Source organism: Dysidea avara, chromosome 7 (assembly GCF_963678975.1).
Source record: "Dysidea avara chromosome 7, odDysAvar1.4, whole genome shotgun sequence".
Lineage (NCBI taxonomy): Eukaryota > Metazoa > Porifera > Demospongiae > Dictyoceratida > Dysideidae > Dysidea > Dysidea avara.
In genome coordinates, this window is record NC_089278.1 from 28254308 (window position 1) to 28280131 (window position 25824).

Consider the following 25824-nt stretch of genomic DNA (forward strand, 5'->3'; position numbering starts at 1 on the left):
TCCTGTAACTACATCTGTATTCAAAGTTTCCTTTTACATTTAGACATACAGTTTGCATAAGTCATAAATTAAGATCCATACAATGAATATTTATTTTTTAAATGTTATTGGTGTTTACTTCTTGTAGAGTAACTTCTTAATCTGTTACACAACACCCCACCTAGAGACCTGTGGTAAAGCATAGCAACTCATAAGACCACTGACAATGAAGTTAATGTGTATGCATGTCCCAGCATGAATAAGACCATCAAGCTAGTATATGCATGAGTGATATTACACAGCTACATGCCAATTTACAGTAAAACAATTAAGTATGTATTCAATATGTGACTGATTGCAACTGCACATAGCTAGAACTGCTGAATCAGAAAAAAACCTATGCCAAATATGTAAACTTTTTTGATGGTTAAACCACATGTAAAGTTTCATATCAATATTTTCATGACAGTGTGTGTATAAAAATCAGCGTTGTAAGTGGGCTGGGTCATCTGGATTATCCTGGTCATTTGGGTCACACTATTTGTCCGGGTCAAGTGGGTCTTATCTACTTCACTGAATATCTGGGTCTGACCCGGATGAGATCACGTATGGCTATAAGTTAATGAGCTCGATTGTATTGGTGGAAATGCAGTTGTAAACGCTCAACAAACTTATGTGGAGCCACATCCACCATTCAGGAATATGCTTTGCTGTCTGTGCGGGATATATAGAGTCATGCCCACTTATTGAAATTGTATCAGCTGTTCTCTGTGGGCATGCATGTCATCATCGGATCTGTGTTGCTACTTGAAATGTAGGTAACTAACTTCTGGAAATTCTTAATTGCTGTAGCTACATGTAGACTTACAAGGAGCCATACCCACTTGATAATACATATGTGGAGCCACAACCACTTGATGATACGAATGTGGAGCCACACCCACTTGATAATAAGTATGTGGAACCACACCCACTTGATAGTACATATGATCCACTTGATAATACGTAGCTACTCACTTCTTGCAGACAATCCTTTCTATATTGTAAAAAAAAATTGCAGGGCTAACTATATCATGAAACTTGGAACTTGTGGACTTTTAGTCTAGCCCTTGAGGCAACCCTCTATTTTAACATAGATTATTAATCCCAATAGTGTGGGATTAATAATCTATGGTTTTAATTAAACTGGGTCACATGTGGGTCAGATTCGGGTCCCATCCGGATTACTATTTGGGTCAGTGGATCAACCGGGCCAACAGTACTGACCCACTTACAATGCTGATAAAAGTGCGTAGCTATAGCTATGTGGGGCGTAGCCAGAAAATAGTACCACCACATTTCTTCATATAAAAGCCTGGTCTTTTATTTCGTCCCATGCACAGTATTTTTGACCCAGCCTGCATGTAAAAGAATAGGGCTTATATTTGAGACCAGGCATTAACTTTGGATAAGTGGGAGCATTTGAATCATGGTGGAATGCCATATAATTTATACAGTGTGCTGTTACTAAATATAAGCAAGCAAAGTGAAGACTCAAAATGGTTGGAATGATGCATATTTGCATGTACACAATGACTATTCTCATTACATCTTCACCCCTCATCAGATGGCTCTAAACTCTAAAACTTAATGTTAGAGCCAAGAGTTGCTACCATGTAAGTGTGTGGCTGGTCTATTTACTGGTATAGTGGTAAAAAAATTGTTTTGCAACTTTAAAAGTCAATATTAAAGGTAGCAATCAAGCCATACAGTTAATGCTGGAACCTATGAATCTTGGATTATGCAAAAACAAGCTTGGCTGAACTGTCTAGCTAGTTGTGCGCAATATTTGCAGAATTGATGGACTACAAAAATGGTGGTTAAGTGACTAGCCAATAACAAAAAAAATACTGCAATTCACTTTATTCATTATATACTGAATAGATTTTGTGCTCTGAAACAAGGCGGATAGACAATTAGTTTATAATAATGACACTCTTACACAAGTGGCAAATTTGGTTCAGGATCATCATAGAGTAATTTTTCACTGTCAGGATTTAGGTCATCATAGTCATCTGTAACTTGTAGTTTTTGCATAACTGCTATTCAGCTGGACTGAGCCTTGCTTTTGTGAACAAAAATTAGTGGGGAGATAAGTGTCTACCCACCATAATTATTGTGATTTGTTTTACGCAGATTAATCAAGCACAATAAAACTATTGTATGCACACTACATACATACCTTATGTCCCTGTAGAAGAGTTCACTGAGGAATAATGCACTACAGAACAGCTATGAATTGAATATTGAACACTTTACTGGAACAATAAGAAGCTTACCATTCCCATTAGGAAATAAAACACCCATTCCCATCCATTAGGCTTGATATTGATGATCGGAATAATTGTCTTTAGACTATGATATAGCTCGTTTACAGGGTTACTAAATCACTTAGTCACCTGACATGCTCATTTAGTCACCTACACATGTTCATTTAGTAACCCGCCCTCAGGCAATTTTGTACGTGAAAAATAATTATAACACGAACGGTGCACTGGAGTACTTGATAATACTGTAATACAATTCTTCTCCATGTTCTGCGAATAATTCTGGACAAATAGTAGACTAAGTGGCATATCTACTGTAGCTCTAGCCGTTACTCTGGTTACCGGTCGAATAATTATTTTTGTGGACACTGTAAGGACTTCAGGAAGAAACCGTCCTTCTGTTCTGCATTGCTCTTTCACCCCACCCTAATGCTCTGGCTATAAAGGTATGTACTTTAAACCATAGTCTAAATAAGTTAGACACCGCGACCAACGGGAACTAAGCGATTTAGTAACCCCTCTGGCCCTTAGTAGCGCCCTCGCTGCGCTCGGGACGCTACAGCCTCAGGCCATTGGGGTTACTAAATCGCTTAGTTCCCTTGGTCTTGGTGTCTAACTATTATATAGTGATATGATCATGACATATCTCATCATCACATTAACATACCTGACCAATGGCTGCTCCTACACTACCAGTACCATCGATGATCCCAGTTACTGTGGATAGTGCCTCACTGTCCCCTTTAAGGGCTGGCTATACAGAGATGCAAAAGCTATTACACATGAAAATGGCTGGAACATCTATACAGTACATATGTTCACATCAACACAGACCAATCAATACAAGTAGCTAACAAAAAGTTACCTGGCTATACAGTACACACAATTCAGTCTACAAGTAGTTATCTACCTGTTTTCTCAGATCAGCAGAAATTGCTGAACTGATCAAATTTGCAGGTCCTCCAACAAACACCCCTATAAATATTATGCAGCACAAAGAGGTGAAACAAATTAAGGTATGTTCATTAGTGATGCACCAATACCACTTTTTCACTACCGATCCGATACCGATACATTTGAGGCCAGAAATGGCCGATACCGATCCGATACCAATACTTTTCCCCACAGGCATTTCTCACAAGAAACAGCTAGTGATTTAGCTCATTAAACTCATTTGCTAATCCCATCAACTGCAGTTTGCTGGTTTGTGGCTATCAATTAAGGGAAGATAATAGTTTATGGCTTCAATGAATCTTATTTCGTGGCTTACTTCAGTTTCCACTGTACTAATAATGCTAGTGGCTGGCTTCTTTTAAGGAATTCATGGCTTACCATATAGCGGGAAATTTTCGAAAGGGTAAATTTTCGAAAAATTCGAAAATAACTATGTGTTTTCGAAAATATTTTTTCGAAAATAGTACATCCGGCTTTGAAGTGACGATCAAAGAAAGTATAGCTGGGTATATATAAATGATTTTTGCGAGTGCACGTATGCATAGCTTTCTGCTAATATCAGTTAGCTATAGGCTTAATGTATTATAGCTAGGCACTGGATCACACACAAGTAGCTAGCGATATAGCTATAGCTACCACGCGCGCGCACGCGCATATGAGCGAACACGAATGACACCACGAGTCTTGAAGCCTATAAGAGCTCGAGAGACCAGAAATTACTAGAAAAAACTATAATTATCAGTAAACAACTATATGGGCTGAAAAACGCTATGTACTTAGCTATGGCTCGAACAACATGGTTCAATCTACGAAGGAAGACCCTAGGATAGCTAGACGAGATTCTATCAAAGCCAGATTGAATGTTTATCTAGCTGTACTGAACAATCAAAGCAGCAAATTCTAGCTATGTACGTATGTGATCAACGCAACCACTGTTAGCTTCCTCCGTGAATTAATTATCTACGGTGTGGCGCGGTAAAGAGACATTGTTTCGAAAATATTTTTTCGAATTTCCAATCAAGCACTCTTTTTCGAAAATTTAACCTTTCGAAAATTTCCCGCTATACGGTATATCAGCTTTTGCTCAACTCCATTCGGTGCATCACTAATGTTCATACTATATATGGTATGATGCACATGCCACGCAACAACAAGCACATTTATGTACAGTGACTACATGCAGTCATACACACAAAAGAAAGTACATACACAAGCATGCACAATAAACACAATAAACACACATTCTAGATAAAAGCAAAGCATTTAGTTACCATGCTAGCAGTCAATCATCTAGCACTGGGACACCCACGCATTGCTCAGGTCAGCGAGGGCAAATTCTCCTGGTTACCTGCAGAGGGCCATACCATGCATGTTTCACAGGTAGGCACCCAAAGTCCTGGACCTTCACCCGCTGCATGACACATGGCAGTTGGCATTTCCTTCCCCAATTAACAACAGGTTGCCAGGTCCCCATTAAACAGATGGATAAACTGTAGCAAGTTCTTTGAAATAACAACAACAACTGGGCATATGAACTTTAATTACCAGGCCAGTACTCCAGTCACTTGGCTATGCTCCCTCACTAGACACATACACAAAGCAAAAGCAAAACTATCAGCTACCGTGCTAGCATGTGACACCTACCTAGCCAACCAGCACTGGGAGACCTATGCACTACTCAGGTGCTATGAACCAGCACCCCTCCTGGGGCAGGACTGGTGATCTGCAAGAAACTGCACCATGTCTCATAGGTACAGCCTCTTGCAGGTGTAAGCACCCAAAGTCTCATCACCCACTGCGTAACAGGTACATACACCTGCATTTGCTTCACCGGTTAACACCAGGTAGTCATTTATGTTACAGCTAGGAAGGTTGCTTCTCCAGCTGACACCACATGACCAGTTCTCCATTTAAACAGTTAGTGGACTGGAGAGTCTGCTCAAGGAAACAACAAAACAGCTAGGTATAACCGGGCATCAACTCTCAATTAACAACTGGTTGTGGTTATGTTGCCTCACTTACTCACACATTACACACATGCACACACTGTCACACACAAGCGTGCATATACTACACACACAATACACATGTAACCTACACACATGCATGCCCACACACTACACATACACACACACTTACACACACACACACACACACACACACACACACACACACACACACACACACACACACCTGCTATAGCCATCAAAATAGCATTCTTAGTTGGAGTGTCACCATATGCTAAACAAATAGCTTACATAATAACATGTAATGATTTATCCATTTATTTACTGTACCTTGGTAGACAAATAGGAAACCCATCGCAGATAATAACATAGTTACTACAATGGGACATCTCCTACCAACTAAATCCTGGTGTTATGATAACAGAAAAATAATTATAACAATTAGCATGCTACAGTATTTACATATATTGCTATAGTCTCATAAAAATTCTGCTCATAAGAAGTGACTGTACTATATGCACCCTTGAAATCGTAAATAGGAAGATTTACAGCATCTCTACAAAGTCCATGTAGGCACAAGTGCACATATGCTATATATAAAAATTCTATTCCTTTGCAGAGAAGGGATAAAAACCAGCCTTGTTCCTCAATAAGATGTAGGCATTAAAATGTATAATACTATGCATGTTTCATCCTGGTACTTAAAATTTAAAATTACTTTTATGAAACTGTTTCAACAGATAATAGCCCTACTGATAACACTCATCCAAAGCATATGACAACTTACTGAAATAATTCCTCCAACTATGCAACCTGTGGAACAATAAAGGAAGTAAACAAATCATACACAGTTAAAGTATGCACTACTCTCAATAATTACATATGACTGTACATGACTGTGTAGACTTTCAACATTGTACCATACTCGCAAAACTTTTTTTAAGTACTTTTTTTTCACAGATTTCAGCAACCGCGAAAATCCATAAAAAATTTTGACATACAGGTGTATACAGTACAATGACCAACACTTTCACTTCTACAAGGATATACGGAATCCCCTAGTTGGAGAGATGTTAAATTGTGAGAGAAAATCTAGAAGAGCAAGAGACCCTTTCATGGTAATGCCATGGCACTGCAAAAGGACAGAGCTCATTGATCATCTAGGACAGATGTGAGTTATGCTTGAGATTGTTTATAGCTCATCTCTTTGTTAATACAATCAAATATCACTTTCCACCTTTCCACTTTATCATACATGGTTGATAATATCATGCTTTAAGTTATTAGTTAACCAGTGAAACGAATGATATAACTTTAAAGCCTACACTAGATTAGAGCTGAGCGATAGTGCAACTATCACTATTCACGATTAATAGTAAGTTTTATATCAAATAGCGATAGTATCATGATATTACTAGCAGTTGTCAAAGGCACTCAACCTCACATATACAACACACGAACTCCATTGGTAAAAATTGTAATGTATTACAGTTGTAATCTTTGTTATGCATACTTGACTGGACTTTCACAGTTACCTCAACTTAAACAATATTACATTTGCTTCTGTTACCACATTTTTGACTAAGCACAGATATGTATACATAATTTATCATGATGGCATGATAGCATACTATCATTATGACAATTGCTACTCACTATTGATAGATCACAACTATCACTCAGCTCTAGTTTTACACTAGCATAAGTTGATGAGGTAAAGCCAGTGCCGTAGTAGTTCTCTCTGTGCATGCATGCTATGAACAAACATGAACGCCTTTGATCTACTCATGTACTACACCTGTGAAGTAGCCATGATTGGCATGACATTGGAACAATACCAGTTACACACATATACACACCTATTATTCCACCCACATCATACAGTGTTGATAGAAGTGCAGCCTCAGTTGGAGTGGCCCATGATGGGTAGGCTAATACATACATACAATGATTATCAGGTAGTGAACTATGTAACATGTGCAATAACTGTACAATGGAATCTTGTGTGTAAAAGAGAAACTACACACACACACACACGCATGCACGCACGCACACACACACAAACACTCATACACATACGCACGCACGCACACACACACACACACACACACACACACACACACAATCACCTTTATTAAGATAATACGGTAACCAAAAGAAGAATGAGTAGTTGACAAGCTTGAGACAAGCATAAGATAAAGCATACTACAGCAACAATACCACAATAGTTTACAACTATAATTATTAATCAGTGGCGGATCTAGGATTTTTAAAAGGGGGTTTCTGAAAGTTGGCATAGCTGAATAAGGTGTCTGATGATATTTCTCCAGAAAATTTTGAGATTTTAGAAGCTCTGAGATTGGATTTTAAGTTAGCAATCACAATAAATCTAATGCTTTAAACTGTAAATACTATATAGCTAACTATAGGGCAAAGATGATGACTATGAGCTGTAGCTTTGATTGCTCTATTAGAGTATCTTGATCATTCTTAATGCAGTGGGAGATGAAAGTGAAGTGTTGCTGAGGGTTTAATAGCTATAAATGGTGTCAGTTAAGTGCAGCTGCATGCATGCTACTGAAATACAGTGGTACGGTACCGCTCAAGTGTAACTTTGCACTCGCTCGCTCGCTCGCTACTCGCCAGGCAAACACTCGCTGCACGCACTTGGAAGAATTGCGAGTATCGAATACACAGTTTTGGTAAGCTTTATTTAGAATGCACTTAGTGCGCATGCGTAAGACACATACACGTTTTGTTTTGAGCGTAGACTGTAATGGCGTCTGAAACTGGATCCGTCAGAATCGCTTCCAAAAAAGCAAAGACACGTAAGTAAAGTTGCTGAATTTGTTCATCTAGTACTTATTTTTATTTTAGCTGCTGAAAGCTACGCTTTAGTCGATTTTGTTGATGAACAGTGTTACGGAGTTGTGCCAACACAACGCATTTTACATTGTAACGTGATTGAACTCAGCCGCGGAGATGATCTAACTATTCTTTGGGACGATAATGAGTATTTTGCTAGATTTATCGTTGCAGGTTTGTCTTTAATTTAGCATCGCACAACGGTTTGTTGTTTACTGTAGTGTAGTTTGCATATTACTTAAATTCCTTTTGTGCTCTTAGGATCCAAAACTTTTTGTGAGGCTGAGGAAGACAGGTTGTGTGAGAGTAATGACTCTGACAATGAACCAGCCATAGTTGAAGAGGACCAGCAGAGGGCTCAGGAAGATAAAGAGAATGTTTCACCAGTGAAGAAAGTAGGAAAAGGGAAAAGGAAACAGACAGGGGAGTTTCTTATAAAAACTGGAAAGCCGCCACTGAGGAGTGTTCCATGGAATGTAAGCTAAAGCATTTGTATACCTCTAAATCGTTTTGTTGTGCATTTACGTACATAGGTTCGTGGCAATGCTACCATTGAAACTGAAGAAAATTTTATAGAAGTGAGATTTTTTTTTTGGTCTATGAATGTACTCAATTCACATGTAGCAATTAAATGCTTACACTGGACAGGACATTGAATTGTACAGTAGTGATCCAGAAAATGACGAGGTTAGTGTGGCATAATTTGCTCGTAAATATCATGTCTTTTAAAGTTTTTCAGGTGTTGTGCGATGGTGGAGGAAGGGTTTGGAAGAGTGAATAAGGCAAGAATTTTTTTTTTCGTCTGCATGCCATGTTATTTACCTTAAGTCTTTTATAGAGTTTCACGGTTCCATTTGGTGGTACAAGCAATCAGACTGGTGGCTTACAAAGCAGTGATCCCATCCATTATACTGGTGGAGTGCAGGTATGCATTGACAACAGCACATGCGCATTTACTGTCAGTATAACATTTTCACAATGTGAAAAAGCCATGCTGAGAACATGCACTGTTTCTGAAGAGGCAAACGTTAACTTTCAGGATTAAATGATGGTTCTTTTTGGTGCCAGTTTTACCTTGCAGAACATGTACGTGCTTCATTCCTTATAGCACTGTAACTTCAATGTATCACCATAATAGTAAACTATACTGACATTGTTACAGAACTACAAAAACAACTTTGCTCATTGATTTTTTTATTATTGTAGCAGTTAGAATTTGAAAGTTTACATAAGATGATGGATACTTTTGGTACAGCCTTGAAGCAAAATGAAGAAAAACAGGTATTTATTATCAAATACAATTCATTTTTACATGCATACATATGGTATGTATATATATGCAATAGATATATAAACAGTAAATGTTTTATGACTGCATGAATTGTGTCTTATGCTACAGACAAAACAATACACTGAACTCAAAATGGACGTGGGGAAGACTTTCCAGGAGCTTCAAAAGACACTGTCATTTATAATGGGGAAAATGGTGAACACATCCCGTGTGGAGTCAGATGGGTTTGCAACTCCGTCCGATAGTCATGAAGCAGTACAATCTTCTAGACCAAGTGTTTTGCCTTTCAGTCTGGCTCCAGCTGTTTCCCCAACCTGTTACATTCTGGATACTGTGCCATCTACCACTTCTGTACCAAGTGTTGCTCCATTTCCCAGCTGTAATCCTACTGTAGCAATAGCTTCCACTCCTAACCCAATTGTTGCCAATCCTATGACAAGTGTTGCTTCACCTATCAGTGCCAGTATGTCACCTTTCAGCCCCACTTTCATTGAAGATACCGGACCATCCCTTGACTCGACACTAGAACTGTCTTTTGATCCTTCATATCAAGCCGACATGGATCAGTCCATTGCTACTACACCGAACAATAACAGTGAAACTAATGCAACGCAATCTGTTGCTACTACAGAAGAAGTAAGAACATCGGAAACTGAAAACGAAGGAATTCTGAGGGCTGAGCTTGTTAGGAAGCTACGTAAGAACAGTTGCTCACGCTGAAATTTTTCAGCCAAATTAAATGAGGTGCTGTTTGACAAGGACACGAGGAAGAGATCAAATGTAGCAGGCAAAATGGGAAAGATGAAATTGAATCCAATTTTAATGGACTATATCAAATCTCTGGCTTTTCAACATTTTCCCTTGGAAGAAGGTGAAAAAAAGAGCAATGAGTGGGCCCGATGTGTCATTGCTATAGATGAAAAGAACCGCCGATTGAGCAAAACACCCAGGAATCCGAATGTTCTTGATTTACTTTAGTGAAGTAAAGCAATTAGAACTAGACTGCTTTAGATTTAGTATGTTATTGAACAAGGCAAGTTAAACTGTACATATTTATCTTTCTTTGAAAAACTGTGGAATTGTATTTGCACATACGTACAATAGTGTTCTTATTAGTACCCACTAGGGTTACCATAAACTTCAATCACTTTAGGCATGCCTTTGTGCAGGTGTTGTATGTACTTCGTACAAATCTGTGGGGTTAGGGACAACCAAAATTGTTCAATACCATCCATCAATTGTTCTAGGTTTGTTGGCTTGTAACTGTTCCTCAAATATTGCTTCAAAGATCCCCAGCAGTTTTCAATTGGATTTAAATCGGAGGATTCTGCTGGGGTCTTCCACCAATAAACATTGTGAAACTTGAACAAGCGACCAATATACTTGGATGAGTGTTTCGGATCATTATCTTGTTGCAGTCGATGACCATCAGGAAAGTAAGTCTTGATAAAGGGCACTAAGCTTGACTCCAATATTTTCCCGTATCTCACTGCATTCATGATGCCTGTGAACATCACCAAACGAGTAGCCCCTCGCATTGATATTCCACCCCAGATGTGCACTTTAACTGGATGTTTTGGGTGTTGCTTAAGTGCTCGACCCTCTCTCTCTTTACGAAAACAAAGACGGCCATGATTATCTAGCTGGACAGTACATTCATCCGCAAATATCACATCTTCAAACTTCTCCTGGTTGTTAATCTGAACTTGACACCATTCTTTTCTCTTTTCTTTATTGGCTTCTCTTACGAGTTGGCAATAGTGTGGGCGGGTACAAACCCATCCCAATTCTTTTCTGCAGCGCTTAATGGTCGATATAGACACGTTTGGTAAGTTAGGGAATATCCCTGCCAGCTTCTCCTTCAGTTTTCTAGCAGTTAGCTCGTCGTCGGCTCGTAAACTGTCTTCTATTGCATTCATCATGTCAATTGTTAGTAGCCTTGGCCTTCGTGCTCTAGGGAGGTCTCTAATTGTGTGAAACTTGAGGAATTTTAGACCCAAGTATTGCAAACTACGCAGTGTTACTTCCACTTCTTCATCTTCCAGCCTTCTTTTAATATCACGAAGAGAATATCCACTGCGCCAAAGAATAATCACTCTTTATCTAACTGCAATGCTTAATCGACCCATCCCTAAAGAATTCAATGGTGTCACGTGATAGCAAACAGAGCCGGCTCACATTGACTCACCTTCCAATAGGGACGCATGCTGTACTACGATGAAAAGAGCACAAAAACTTTGTTAGAATAGTGAACACAGTACTTGTACCACTAGCTCACGGTCGTGCAAGGCTGACTTAATTGGCGTGACTTGTACTTCACGAGCGAGTTCACAAGCGAGTACACTGTGAGGATTATACTTGGTACTCGCAACTCGTTCGAGGGTGTCTACTTATCGTCTCGACCCGAGCAAGCGAGTGCGAAGTTACATTTGAACGGTACCGTATATAGTTGTTTGATATGATAAATTGTCAGTACAACAATGTTTATGAATTTAGACTTCCACTGAGCTAAATTTAAAAGGGGGTTTCTGTCAAAACCCCAGAAACCCATCTAGATCCGCCACTGTTAATTCAAAAGCTACACTGTAAATAAAAAATAGTACACAACACAGAGGTGGTGTACATAATACTACAACTGTGTCTCACCACGGCAACTCCAGGTATACAAAATGCTTTAAAGAAATGCACTACTCTGTTTCGTGTCTGTTGTTTAGTGGAGTGTATCATCATAGAGTGATCTGGTGATGTGGGGATGTCAGGATCACTGGTAGGCTTCAGTAGCGGGGTGGCTTCACGTTGATCATTATCATCTACCATAATAATGTACAATGTGGTCAGGATGTTGCATAATCACTTCCAATTATACAAATTTGTATATATACGAAGCATTTCAATCTGAAGATACGTACATTTATCCACAAAGAATAATTTCTAGTATGGGTCCTTTTAGAAAGCATCAAAGAAGTTGCAGTACTTGCAATGTGGTAAGATTGCTTTGTGTAGAGACTTAAGGTTTGATCCTGAGACTGTTTGTGATACACGCAATTTTACATTCCAAATTTCCTATCACACTATTTGTCTGTTCAACTACAATTACAATATACCAATCAATCCTCTTTTTAATATATACTCCAATACAGTATGTACCCTATTACTTTACCAGTTTGATACTGGTTAATGCATGCAATTGCAGCTACTAGCCTCCGATTGTGTCTATGAACAACATACAGTACAACTCACTAACTAGATCAGCCTTGACATTAATTGTCAGATCATCCTTTCCATCAGGTGATGATAGTCCTACAGGAGAAGTGGGAGGGACTAAGAAATCACATTGAGCCACACCCACCAACACATTTTGGATGCTCAACAATACTGAAGAACATCACAATTCCAGCCAGAAACAATGGAACACTTGTCACCAGAAAGGCATACTGGAATATAAAAAGAATTAAGAACACTTGAACTACATGTGATGCGTGTATTGAACCATCAGCAACTCAGCAAGAAAACAACAGTGACATAAATTAACCAATTAATACACAGTTACTAATACATTGATCATTTAACTGTTCTTAAAAGTACAGCAAACATGTTACGAATAGCACAAACTACATCTTGTGATTTCCTATAACATACTCTGTGTAGCACTAGAGTTCACTTTAGGGTGAAAGCCATGAATATAGGTAACAACATCACTAGACAACAGGATGACAGCCAATGATAGATAGCATCAAAAAGCAAAGGGAAACACAACTATTTACAGATATTATTGGATATGTCATATTAATATATCGTATTTAGCCATTTTCGTACATTCCTCGAATTCCGTTCTAATATTTCTCCAGTATCTATAGTAACAAAGGAGTTGGGTAGCCAAGTTTCAACTTTTATGATGAACAGTCTTGGAGTTATAGCGCTAGGCAGTTGGAACAGCAATAATTTTGATTTGTACAGCAAATAATTTACAGGCGTTTAAATAATTGATCATAACTCACAACTGAAACAAACAGCTACAAAGACGGGACTTGGCTTAACCTGTTCACCATGAACTGGCAAATCCATCAAGGTATAGTACTGTCCTTGTACTCCTCTACATGGAGAAAGAAGAAGACCATTCCAACAAAGAAATGATGATGGAAAACTTTATTTCTACTGCATCATAAATAGCACCCATAACTTATGTACCTTTTAATGTACGAACACTAAAAAAAGAATTTCTTGCTCTCCATGAACAGGCAAATCCAATGGTGTATAGGTTTTAATGACTTGAGGTTTGCTTCAATGATCAAAATGTGCATAAATTTTTTATGTACCTAGACTATTCACTATTCATCATAAAAGAATGAAACTTTGGCTACCCACTTCTTGTTACTACATATAGAACAGAGGAGCAATAAAATGGAATTTAAGGAATATGCAAAAACGGCCTGTTATTACTCAGCTGGTCATATATATAGTATATGCACACGGAAATGTAATGTATCCCATGAGGTGTTCCAACATCATTATAGGACTGATTTTTTAAATACCTGATACTCAAAATACAGCAATCACAAACACGTGCACACACACGCACACACACACACACACACACACACACACACACACACACACAATACATACACACACATGTGGGTGTGTATACACACAAGCATACAGGCGCACACACACTTAAGCATACACACACAGACGGTACGTATATGCACTTTCTACACTTATCTCAACCTGGTATCCATAATGGAGTACAGAGGCAGCCTATATCATCACAACACATACAGTGTTACATGGTGGACATGACCAGAACTGTATCTCACCAAGAAGGTATCGATGATGTTACCAACTGATGCATTAGCACTCCACACTCCAAATATTACTCCATGACTATGTGAAGTACAGTATGGGAAACAAACAAGACATAACAAAATGTATAAAACACACATTAGGGACAAATACTCTAGCCTAGTGTGACTGTAATCTGAGATGTAACTGAGAGGAAGCAAATATGAATTGGTCCTGTTGTTAATACATAAACTCCAATCACTGTATCTCTTATCTCGACAATTTATGATAACGGTGAACATTTTATAAGTACTGCTACAGGTATCTAATCCCTCTTATAGTACTACAAGCACTTCAAATAGTATTGTGGTATCTACATACATTAATTACTCTAAGGAAAATGTTGATATGGAAATTACGACTCAGGCACTCATTGTTATTGTTATTAGCTCTTTACAGTGACCAGCACTGAAGGTCTGACAGCAACATGTGCTGCAGCCTTAGGATTACCTAACCTAACAAGAATTGGAGACTTTAAATGATTACTTTGGAACTACAAAAGGCACATGCCACATGTGAATTTGTTATTGTGGCATGAAATTGTAGCTGCACACTGATTTGTTTGATCTCTAGCCTTTGGCTGTAACAAACAAGGCAGTGAGTTTTTAAAATCAATATTTGGCCTTCTTAAAATGTTGCGTGTTTCTAACACTAGATTTGATGCTAAGACTCTTCTTAAAAGTTGTTGTTGTTGTTGTTTTTTGAATGGCAGCATTTTGGAGGCACAATTCATTTTAGGGGTAACCCTACTAAACAGTACTACCGTACCATTCTATAAACATCTTGTAAAACACCTTTACATAATTATGTTAATATACAAAGTGTACACACCTTCCTTGACCAAACCAGTTTCCCATGATGGCTACAGTAGTTGGCCAACCAGCCGATTGCAATAATCCTGTTAGGACATTAAAATGTCTATACATATACCGTATATGACCGTATTAAAGCCGGGCTCAAATACACGCAGAGGCTCAAATATACGCCGGGTACAGCTAGGGGACTGTCATAATAAACGCCGGGGCTCATTCAAATGCCGGGGTGCTAATGATATGCACTGAAAGGGGTTCTAAACTCGTGTCAGCTGCTAACTATACAGTGATGTCTTGTCACCAGTCTTATGATGTCTTGTCTTGCCTTCTCTTCTGGTGATGACCATAGCGTATTTATCGTGGTCATTGTCATCTTTCCGCCCGTCTTCCAATGTTTCACCCAGCAGAGGAGTCCAAATGGGTTTATGTACGTGATGGGCTATGGATTTCGTATTTCATAGGTACTTGTACTGGCACCTATCATTCTCGATGAGTGGCTAGTAAGAAATAAACGCCCGGGTCCAAATTAACGCCGGTCTCGTTTAAACGCCGGGTCAAAAATGATTTATAGGAAATAAACGCCAGGGCTTCTATACGGTCATATACGGTAACTATATTCATCTAATGCTATCAACTCTACCAAAAAATGCAATGACAAGTATTTTAAGATACATACAAATTATACAGCCACTACAAATACTCTAATAAGCATTACATACTCACGTACCATTCAGTCCCCACAATACACCATAGTAGTAGACAGAGTATACACCTGCCCACTTGCCAACACATCCAAATGTGAACACCTTGTGATAGGATGACATTACAATGAGATATCAAACTGTAAAGCTAACCATAATTGCTGAGAGCATCATTCCACTACACAGCACATAGCGTAAATTATACCTACAAATATACACAATCATTTATCTAGTTAACATGACTACTAAACAACATGGGAAGAATAAACAATCTAATAATAATAGTATTAGTTGGATTATACCAAGTCAAATTGTGTCTTCATATACACAAGACACTTGTTGACTTTGAGAGCACTATAAATTAGATTTGGTTCACCTCAAGCAAAACAAATTATTGAGATTTGCTCGTAAATAAGAAGCCACTGATGTACAGTCCCTATAAGTGTTGATAAACAGAATTATGTAATTATTCTTTACATCATCATTATAACTTGTGTACACATACATACAGGTTCAGTGGATGTATATATGTACATTACACATATACAGTGTATCTTGTCTCACACTTTTGCATACTACATCATATCACAGAGCAACCTGATGTTTTCTACCTATTTCTCTATACTGCTTAGCTGTCAGACTATCTAACCTCTAGCTTTAGCAGTAAACACAAACAAGTTACTACATTATGGTGTGCTTGTATACTGACAAATAGTTATAAACAGAAATTGGACTTTGGAAAGTTAGTGGTCCATGGTCCAAGCGAAATCGAAAAGTTGATCATGGACAATGGTCCCTGCTTAACATACGTAGTGCAAATACTACTTTCTTCTAGCAACAAAAAGCTCAACAAATATGGAAAACTAAGTACGTATATTATCTAACAATGTATACATGGGGCTGAAACAAACACTGCAAATATATGGAATTTGGAACTTGAGTACTCATTAAGATCACATGACCCAGCTCACAAAGATGTATTAGTCATCATGAAATGACACCATGAAGACTATAGAGTTTGAATGGCGGTAGTTTTAATGTTTATCAAGAAATTACAAACTGTTTAGAATGTGGTATAAAACACATCACATTGGTGTGACTACAAGTAGCTAGTCTAAATATCCATGACTGTTTCAGCCCTAGAATTAGACTACAGTACACACGTAAAGATTACAAAAGCTCTTATGTATATCAACTCACTACTGCATAGCAGAACAAAAAGGTAGTATCCAGGTTTCCAAGGTAAATCTCAGTTTTATCCTAGTGTAGTAACTAAGCAAACAACATCTACGTAACCACTATAAATTGTACTACACTGAAGAAGACTTTTGTTTTGTTTGCTTTGTATGTGTGTAGTGTGTGTGCACACGTGGATGTGTATGACTCTGTGTTTGTGTGTGTGTGTAGTGATTATTGCATTTAAAAGATCCATGAGTACATGTAAGTAGTAGGGTTGAGCGATACCGCCATTTTAGTATCGCAATCGATACTAAAGCCACTATTCACAATACTGAATAGTTCACGATACTTACAAATAAGTCAATCATAGCTGGTGCTACATAGCATATTGCTCAGCATTCCTGCAGGAAGTCCTTATAGGTGATAGCAAACTAGCCACTATCATCCTTGTTTACAGTAACAGTTATTGTAACACATGCTTTGAGGTTGTTATGGTGTTCACATCTCTCTGCAGGGGAAACCAGATGGGTGGACTTTATCATTTCCAAGGATTCTTAGCCTAGTACTGCATAACAAATGGATTTTTAATGACAGTAATGTACAGGCATGGTATCACGATAGTTAATAACAAAATATCGTGATATATCACTAAAACGGTAGTATCGCTCAGCCCTAGTAAGTAGCATCCTAACATTCAATAAAACATTCACAAACTCATGTGTACACAATACAATTTTCTTTGACGCGCTAAGGCTGTATGACCTACTTCTCTCTCATCACCTCCAACCTAAATAAGCTGTGGTACCGTGGTGAAAAGTGTGTAGATAACGGTACAAAGGAAGGTTTGTTTGCTTTCAGTACGTACAGTTGTCTCGTTCGCGTATATTCGCAGCTGCTGGTCACCCTCAGTTGGCAACAATTGGAACTGAAAGTAGACTCTGAAGTGGATGGCATCGCTGGGAAACAATCCATCCAAACGAAAGAGACCAGAGGATTCCCCTGACGATTCCAGTAAGAGCGTAGATGTTTGCCGTCATTGCAGCAAGAAATGTACTAAAAAAAGTGAGGCTGTTCAATGTGATTTGTGCTGTTCGTGGCTGCACGCATCTTGCGAAGGTCTAAGTAAAGACGAATATAAACTGCTTACTCAATTAACATCCACTGTTGAAAATGTTATGTACTACTGTAAGTTTAATAAGTGTGAAACGCACTCCAAGCAGCTTATGTTCGGTTCAATTAGTAAAGCACTTTTCCCACCGGCTGACAGCTCTGAAACCAGCACAGGAACGGAACAGAATTGTTTATCTAAGACTCTGACTGACCTTAGTGAGAAAATTGCTGATTTGACTATCAAACAACAAACACTACACAACTCAGTGCAATCTATATCCTCCAAATTTGTTGAGTCTGCTGTTAACATGGACACTGGTGCTCCAGCTCAATCCATCACTCAAGGAGCTGGTCCATCTAGTAATGCTTTAGACATTATAGATGAGATGGCAGATAGAGATCGAAGGAAAAATAACATTGTCGCATACAATTTCCCGGAGTCCACTGACCGAAACATTGATATTCAATCATTTAAGGCCCTAAGTGACACAGTTTTCAAATTGGATCTGGATGTAACCAAGGCTATTCGTTTGGGACCAAAGATCCCTAATAAACACAGACCATTACTATTGACTGTTGAAGATGTTGACGACAAGACTTTCATGCTCTCTCATTCTCATTTTCTGAAGCGACACGAACAGTACAACAAAGTATACCTTGTCCCTGATAGAACAAGACTTGAACGTGCTAAGCACAAAAGGGTTGTTGACGAGTTAAAACAAAGGAAGGCCAATGGAGAAACTAATCTGATAATTCGTAATGGCATTATTTCACAGAGACAACCCCGTGTAAATATAATTGCTGAAACCACCAACACTCAGCAGGCTACTAATTGTTCCTGATAGAAGTCTTGCTGGTTCTTCAGTAATGATAAGTAATACAATGTTAAGAACTTTGTATACAAACGCTGATCAGTTTTTAAATAAGCATGATCTTCTTTCCGCTCAAATTACAGGTAGCCACCCCCCTGACATAATTATTATTACCGAATTGCTTCCTAAATCACCAAATTCTACTGTTAGCTCAGCTCTACTGGCACTTCCTGGATATTCTCTTTACGTTAACTTTGATCCAAACACATATACCCCTGTCACCTCTCACATACGCGGAGTTGGAATATTTGTCTCTGAGAAGCGGCAGGCTCATCAAGTATTTTTCACTCACCTGATCTTGAAGATCAAGTATCGGTTAGAATTCAACTTTGTGGATCTGATTCACTGTTAGTTGGCTGTCTGTATCGTAGTCCTACGGGTGATCTCAGTACTAGTGTTTCATCTCTTTGTAATTTATTTACCAAACTCGATAACTATTCTCACTTATTAGTATGTGGCGACTTCAACTTTAAAGAAGTTACTTGGTCAGACCTTTCAGGTTCAACTACTAATTCTCATATAGTACCTTTTCTCGACTCAGTAGATGATTTATTCTTGTTTCAGCATGTCAACAAGCCCACAAGAATTAGACAGGGTGATTCTCCAAGCCTACTCGATCTAGTATTCACAAACGAAGAGAATATGGTTACAAACTTGTTGCATCTTCCACCCTTGGGTAATAGCGACCACATTTGTATACAGTTTGATCTTTTGTGCTATTTGGAGCCGAAGAAGACTGACAACTTGAAATATAATACAAGAGCGGCAAATATTGATCTAATGAAGCAAACTCTTGGTGATGTTGACTGGGTATCCTTATTGGACCCCCTTGATATGAGCGATGCTTGGTTGCAATTTAGGTCAATCTTTCAGGATGCTCTTGACAATTGTGTTCCTACTTACAAGCCCAAGGAGAAGAAAAGCCTATACAGTAACTCTGAAGTGTTTAGTTTGAAAAGGAAAAAGAATCATCTTTGGAAAAAGTACCTCTCGACCCGTTCTCTCATAGACCTTGCAAACTTTAAATCAGTAAATAATCAGCTTAGAAGCTTGACTCGTAACCTTAGAAAAGACTACGAAAAGAATCTGGCTCAAGGTGTCAGATCTAGGCCTAAAGCATTCTGGCAATATGTTAACTCAAGGACAAAAGTACGCCCAGGTGTTACTGAGTTGGTCTCCTCGGATGGTTCTGCAATACATTCCGATACTGAAATGGCTACTCACTTTAACGAATACTTTTCTAGTGTATTTACCTGTGAGGACACCACAAGTATTCCAACAGTTGATTCAACTAGTTCCCCTCTCCTTGATGACTCCATTGAAATCACTCCTGAAACTGTTTTCAGCAAGCTAATAGCTCTACAAAGTAATAAATCCTCTGGACCAGACGGATGGCCTATAACTATTATCAAATCTGTAAGTGAATTTATTTCTGTACCATTATCTATCCTGTTTAATAAATCGCTAAATAGTGGCACTTTACCTTCAGATTGGAAGTGTGCCAATGTAACACCTATTCACAAAAAAGGTGCACAGAATCTGGCCTGCAATTATAGACCAGTCAGCCTCACTTCTATTTTCAGCAAGTTAATGGAATCCATTGTCAAAGATCATATACTGAACCACCTATCCACAAACAACTTACTGTCTCCCTATCAATTTGGCTTCATACCAGGAAGATCGTGTTCCACTCAATTGCTTCTGATGCTGGATTATTTAACTCATCATCTTGATGAGGGCTATTCTATTGACGTAATCTACTTAGATTTCCAAAAAGCCTTCGATACTGTTCCACACCGACGTTTATTGCAAAAGTTAACATCGTTTGGTATTCATGGAAATGTGCTAAAATGGATTGAAAGTTTTTTATCTAACAGAGTGCAACAAGTTGTACTTAATGGCCATAAATCTTCCACCATTCCAGTTACTAGTGGTGTCCCCCAGGGTTCTGTGCTGGGTCCCCTACTATTCACGATGTTTGTAAATGAGATACCATCAATTGTATCAAGTCCGGTGCTATTGTTTGCTGATGATACAAAAATCTTTCGAGTCATTAGAAATTGAGAAGACTATACTGCGTTACAGAGTGACTTAGACTTACTTCAAAGATGGTCACAACAGTGGCTTTTGAATTTTAATATTTCCAAGTGCAAACACCTTCACTTCGGCCCAGCCCACCACTATGGTCCTTACTGTCTCAACGGAATATTTATTGACATCAATGCAACGCACAGCGACCTCGGTATTGTTTTTGACGATCAGCTCAAATTCCACCATCACACCACTCAAGTTACTACCAAAGCTAACCGAGTACTTGGTTTGATTAAGAAATCATTTGAATACCTTGACTCTACCATGCTAACTTGTCTGTTCAATACATTAGTTCGACCTATCTTGGAATACAATAATCCTATTTGGGGGCCTCATTATATTCTAGACAACAGAAAGGTAGAGAAGATACAACGAAGGGCTACTCGTCTCATCCCACAACTTCAAGACAAATCTTACTCAGAGAGGTTGACACAACTAGATTTGCCATCTTTTCATTATAGACGTTTGAGAGGTGATCTAATATTTCTTTTCAAAATTCTTAACAATTATTTCACCACCGATTTTACTGATATATATACGTACTCAAGATCTATTACCAGGGGGCATCAATTCAAATTGTTTAAGGAACGCTCAAGACTATTATGTAGATCTAATTACTTTATCAATAGAATCACCAACAATTGGAATAGTTTGCCTAATTATGTTGTAAATAGTTCTTCGATTAACACTTTTAAATCATTATTAGATAGTCATTTAATTGATTCAAGATTTATTTTTGTATAAGTTATTTAATTGATTCAAGAGTTATTTTTGTATAATTACTGCATTGATCGGGTATGCAGGCTGTGCCTTTACCCGCATTTAATCATAATCATAATCATAATAATCATAATACACTACTCAAGCAGCATCCATGATTACAACACGCATGCCCACACACACCTATGCACTTAACATGCATACATAGGTGTGTATTTAGCTGACATACCTCATTAAGAAAGAAATTGTGGTCATCCCAAACCTGTGAGTACATAAATGATGGAAGCTACAAATCAATACAGGTCACCTCTGGTGGGTATAGTCCATCATATCTGGAATGGTTGGAAGGTGTCCGTTCATCTTCTAACAAACTCTTCACATTACTGAATGTCTTGCGAGTGGCATGAAATTGTACATAACTACATTGTGCTAGGATAATACAGTACATGAATCAATTCGCACTCATTAACTAGATCAAAGTAAGGTACTTTGAGTTCTCTATGACATACAACTAGATGTATGGAATCAACTAGCTATAGCAAAACGTCAGTGGAACTATAAGCGGCTTGATCTGGCTTGACATTATTTTTTATCTACTATGTTTATAGTCCACAAAATCCATTGTCCCATCAAGATTAATCTGAAACTGTAGAAGGTGTACTGTAGCAAGAATTACAGAATAAGTCACACAAAAATGCTACCATATGACTCTGAAACTTTCTAATAAAGCAGTCAATGTAACATAGCCTAGGCATAGATATATAAACCCCAGTTATAAATCTATGGCCTAGGTAATAGATCGGGTACCTCTGACAGTTTGGTAAGCCCCTGGTAAAGCACAAACAACCTCGCAAACAACACACCAACTAGCTTCGTGGTTCGGTGAAGGCCTGCCGTGAGCTGCTGCTAACCGATCACCCATATGATCTAGTTCTTTACCTCACAATGGTGAAGAAGACACGTCACGGAAATGTTGTGTGATTCGAACACATCGTCCACCTATTGCTCTAAAATATTAGAGTGCGTTAGTCCTCGTTCCCACAATCGAATCAGTGGAGATGTGAGGATTTTCTTATGCAGTTTCTACCCCCTCGGTAGTCAGGATATATTCTGCGGGCCTTCGTGAATCCAAGTGAGTTTATTTTATGCGTTATCGTGGAGAGAGTAAAACTCCAGGATTAAAACAAGTCAGGGTCAACTTTATAGTGAATGTATAGTCATTTTACTTGAACTGCCGGATAAAGCGTTTGCATTAAATATAATCTGGCCTCTACTCTCCTCACTGTTTATGTATGGTGTACCATTGTACGTGTATCTCTTCCAAGGAGAAAGGGCCATGGCCGATTGGTGGAGTTTAAATCAATCTGGTTGCCACCTTTCTATGATGTAAATTTACAAATGTTTTGTTTTATCATTTCTACCAGTTAGGCCACTCCAAATACATTCTCTGTTTCCCATCTTGTGCCAAGGCATATTTGCATGTGAGTGGGCAATCCATTTCCATTGTTCCGTTGTAAGATTGGCAGCTTTTCAAGCCATAATTTTCCTGCATGGTCACAGCCATAGCTAACTGCATTAAAGCTTGCTCAAGCTTGTGCTTAAGTTTGCAGGAAAACCTCAAAATTAAAGTAGTGCTGACTTTATAGTACACTAACACATAAGGTGACATATAAATCAATTTTACTGAGCTTGTACGGGTAGAAAAACTGTAAATAATGGAGGAATAATGGAATATTTTAATGACAGTGAACAGATACAGATGGTGGACAGGAAACTGATGATTTATTTGGAGTGGCTTGGATGGTGAACACAGAATGCAGAGCCTGTACAAGGTATTTACCAGTAGCGGAAATTGTTATGCTACCTGTATACAGACATATCTTGTAGATGGGTTTTATCTATGTTGAGTGTTTGTATAGTAGTGAACTGCCATGGCTTATGCAACAAATTCCGTTAGCTGCATGTCATCCAAAATAAATTCTCCACTTCCCATCTACCAGCCAGGTGGTATACCATATAGGCTCAGTAAAATTGGTGTATGTAAATATGTGTCAGTGTGCCAATGAGCCATAGAACAAGCAGGCATAATTCATCGCTGTGTTATTCCTGAAAGATTGCCAAGAAAAGTTTTTAAAATATGTCTAATGGGAATGGACAGACAGCCTGCCTTCTAAATATGCTTGGGTTGGAGTGACCAGTTGATGTCACAATTATCATCTTGATACACAAATTCTTTTATGTAGCCATGTACAGTGCAAGTTCATAATTTTAGTGTGGAGGTTGACAGATTCTGTAGCTATGTGCTACTTCTCATCAGCATTCGGTGAAGGTGGCATTCACTGGTATGATTAGATAGCAGTCTTAATTAAGGCAATATGATGTCAGTTGAGCATCTTTTCATTTAGCACTTAGTAACTTGTGACTGTGTCAAACTTTACATACATACATACAGGTCCCTTAGGTAGCGATGGTACATATTCATGCCAACATTTCAAAGCAGAGTTTTTAATGTAAATAATATCACTTTTGTATCCAACATAAAACTGCACAACTAACTACATAGCTGTGTATGTAATCTCTTCCCTCACTCCTGTATCATTTATCTTATCAAGATTAATAATTATACAAATGTGTGTATGAAGGTTTGATTGGATGTACCATGCTTATACATGGGAAGTGTGTGTCATGGGAAAATATTTTGCATGGTAAAGCTTAATATGCAAATCACCTTTTATGTCCAGTAACTTAGACCACTTAGATAAAGCATGTTCCTTGTACTGAGTGTTCTTCTCACACTACACTATTAGCTGTATCAATCAGATTACACACTTTTAGCCCCCACTATAAATACACTATAAATACCCTAGGTTAGCACACCCCCTTGGGAAATCACAGACTTTCGTGGTTTGAAGGTTAACTTTCATTTGTCCAATATTTATATCACAAATATAATGTTTGCAATTTTTGTCCAGGTCAAGGAAACCACAAGAGGTTATAATCATACAAAACGTATCTCTATACAAGTAGCTATGAAATGTAAGAGTGGTGCTACATATATTACTACATACAGTAGTAATATCCTCAGTATAATGATGAGAGGCTAGAAGTAGTATATTTCCTAGAACATTTTTGCATGTTAGCTATGTTTGATACCAAGTAATGTGTGGCATGTTATCATTGTTGTAAGTGTGTTTGAGTTGTGGTTGATGATTGTTGTACTTATTGGCTATTATATCCTGTAGTAGTTATTACGTGTCATTTGTTGTGTGTTATAGGAACACATCATCACAAGTGGAGCACAAACCAGTCCCAAGCTCATAAGCTGATTGATATTTAGATGCACCACATGGTATGAAAATGTGTTTATTAGCTCAAAATTTCATGATTTGTCATTACCTATTTGAAACTTTGCCAGTGTATTGGTAACCCACTGCCCTGAGAATTGAAATACAGTGGAGCGTACGTCCCTTAGCAAACTTAGGACGCAATAGAAAATACCTCCATAACCTACAGACTTGTGCTGTATAGCCTTATTAAGTAAATAATCAGTCTAGCTCATTGCAATTATACTTCTGAAAGAGGAAAACATCTATGTTAACAGTATTAATAATAGGTCAAAAACTCTTGAGTCCCAAAGTGTGAAATCTCACACTTATAGTAATTGATGTGTTGTGTGTGTGTGTGTGTTGTGTGTGATTACTGAGGGGAGTTTTGTGTATCATCAACATGTGTATCACATGCTGGTCATGTGTCAATTAACTTTACACACATGTTTTCACACAACATCCTGTAACTCCTTATATGGTTAAATAATTTTTATAGTGTGGTTTTGCTAGTCTCTATAAAAAGAATTAGCTTGTACTTTCTGCTATGTTGTACAGATCATTCATAAGAAAGCATGAGCATTCCCAGTTCGGGGGAGGGGGAGCGTGTGTGTACAAGTAACCCAATCGCATGTTTGGTATAATATAGATGCATTAGGGCTGAGCGATACTGCCATTTTAGTATCACGATCGATACTAGAGCCACCATTCACGATACTGAATAGTTCATGATACTTACAAATAAGTGTATTGTTCAGTATTCCTGCAGGAAGTCTCAAACTAGCCACTATCATCCTTGTTTACAGTAACAA

The 25824-nt window shown here is 38.3% G+C and overlaps 3 protein-coding genes and 1 long non-coding RNA gene across 10 annotated transcripts in view; 2 read left to right on the top strand and 2 right to left on the bottom strand.

Annotated features, from left to right (window-relative positions):
- Window positions 1-14161, bottom strand: LOC136260529 (sugar phosphate exchanger 3-like). Of its 7 annotated transcripts, none has more exons than XM_066054293.1 (15): window positions 14091-14156; window positions 13002-13060; window positions 12712-12796; window positions 12603-12662; window positions 12009-12172; window positions 7336-7411; window positions 7066-7137; window positions 5994-6019; window positions 5537-5612; window positions 5433-5480; window positions 3196-3260; window positions 2953-3039; window positions 2298-2366; window positions 2201-2250; window positions 1-168 (listed from the first exon to the last, which is right to left on the bottom strand). In XM_066054293.1, exons 3-15 carry the CDS (start codon window positions 12746-12748, stop codon window positions 105-107), a joined length of 894 nt encoding a protein of 297 aa, XP_065910365.1. In that variant the 5' UTR covers window positions 12749-12796; window positions 13002-13060; window positions 14091-14156; the 3' UTR covers window positions 1-104. The 7 variants fall into 7 exon arrangements, with proteins under 7 accessions (XP_065910365.1, XP_065910369.1, XP_065910367.1 ...); XM_066054297.1 differs by having other exon boundaries at window positions 12607-12662; window positions 14091-14155; XM_066054295.1 differs by lacking the exon at window positions 13002-13060 and having other exon boundaries at window positions 2201-2239; window positions 14091-14161.
- On the top strand, window positions 7960-10435 carry LOC136259738 (uncharacterized). Its single transcript, XM_066053259.1, has 9 exons — window positions 7960-8034; window positions 8084-8245; window positions 8333-8547; window positions 8605-8649; window positions 8696-8758; window positions 8803-8853; window positions 8910-8996; window positions 9278-9352; window positions 9471-10435. The coding sequence occupies exons 1-9, from the start codon at window positions 7983-7985 to the stop codon at window positions 10080-10082; spliced, it is 1362 nt and encodes a 453-aa protein (XP_065909331.1). The 5' UTR covers window positions 7960-7982; the 3' UTR covers window positions 10083-10435.
- On the bottom strand, window positions 14037-22734 carry LOC136261143 (sugar phosphate exchanger 3-like). The gene is made up of 9 exons (XM_066055114.1): window positions 22629-22734; window positions 21997-22108; window positions 21919-21951; window positions 16918-16989; window positions 15871-15895; window positions 15744-15822; window positions 15036-15102; window positions 14180-14246; window positions 14037-14120 (listed from the first exon to the last, which is right to left on the bottom strand). The coding sequence occupies exons 2-9, from the start codon at window positions 22047-22049 to the stop codon at window positions 14037-14039; spliced, it is 480 nt and encodes a 159-aa protein (XP_065911186.1). The 5' UTR covers window positions 22050-22108; window positions 22629-22734.
- Window positions 22729-25824, top strand: part of LOC136260536 (uncharacterized) — a 5481-nt gene continuing 2385 nt past the window's right edge. Inside the window, exons 1-2 of the long non-coding RNA XR_010703602.1 lie at window positions 22729-22821; window positions 24965-25038. This is a non-coding gene — a long non-coding RNA (uncharacterized lncRNA). The remainder of the gene's footprint in view (window positions 22822-24964; window positions 25039-25824) is intronic.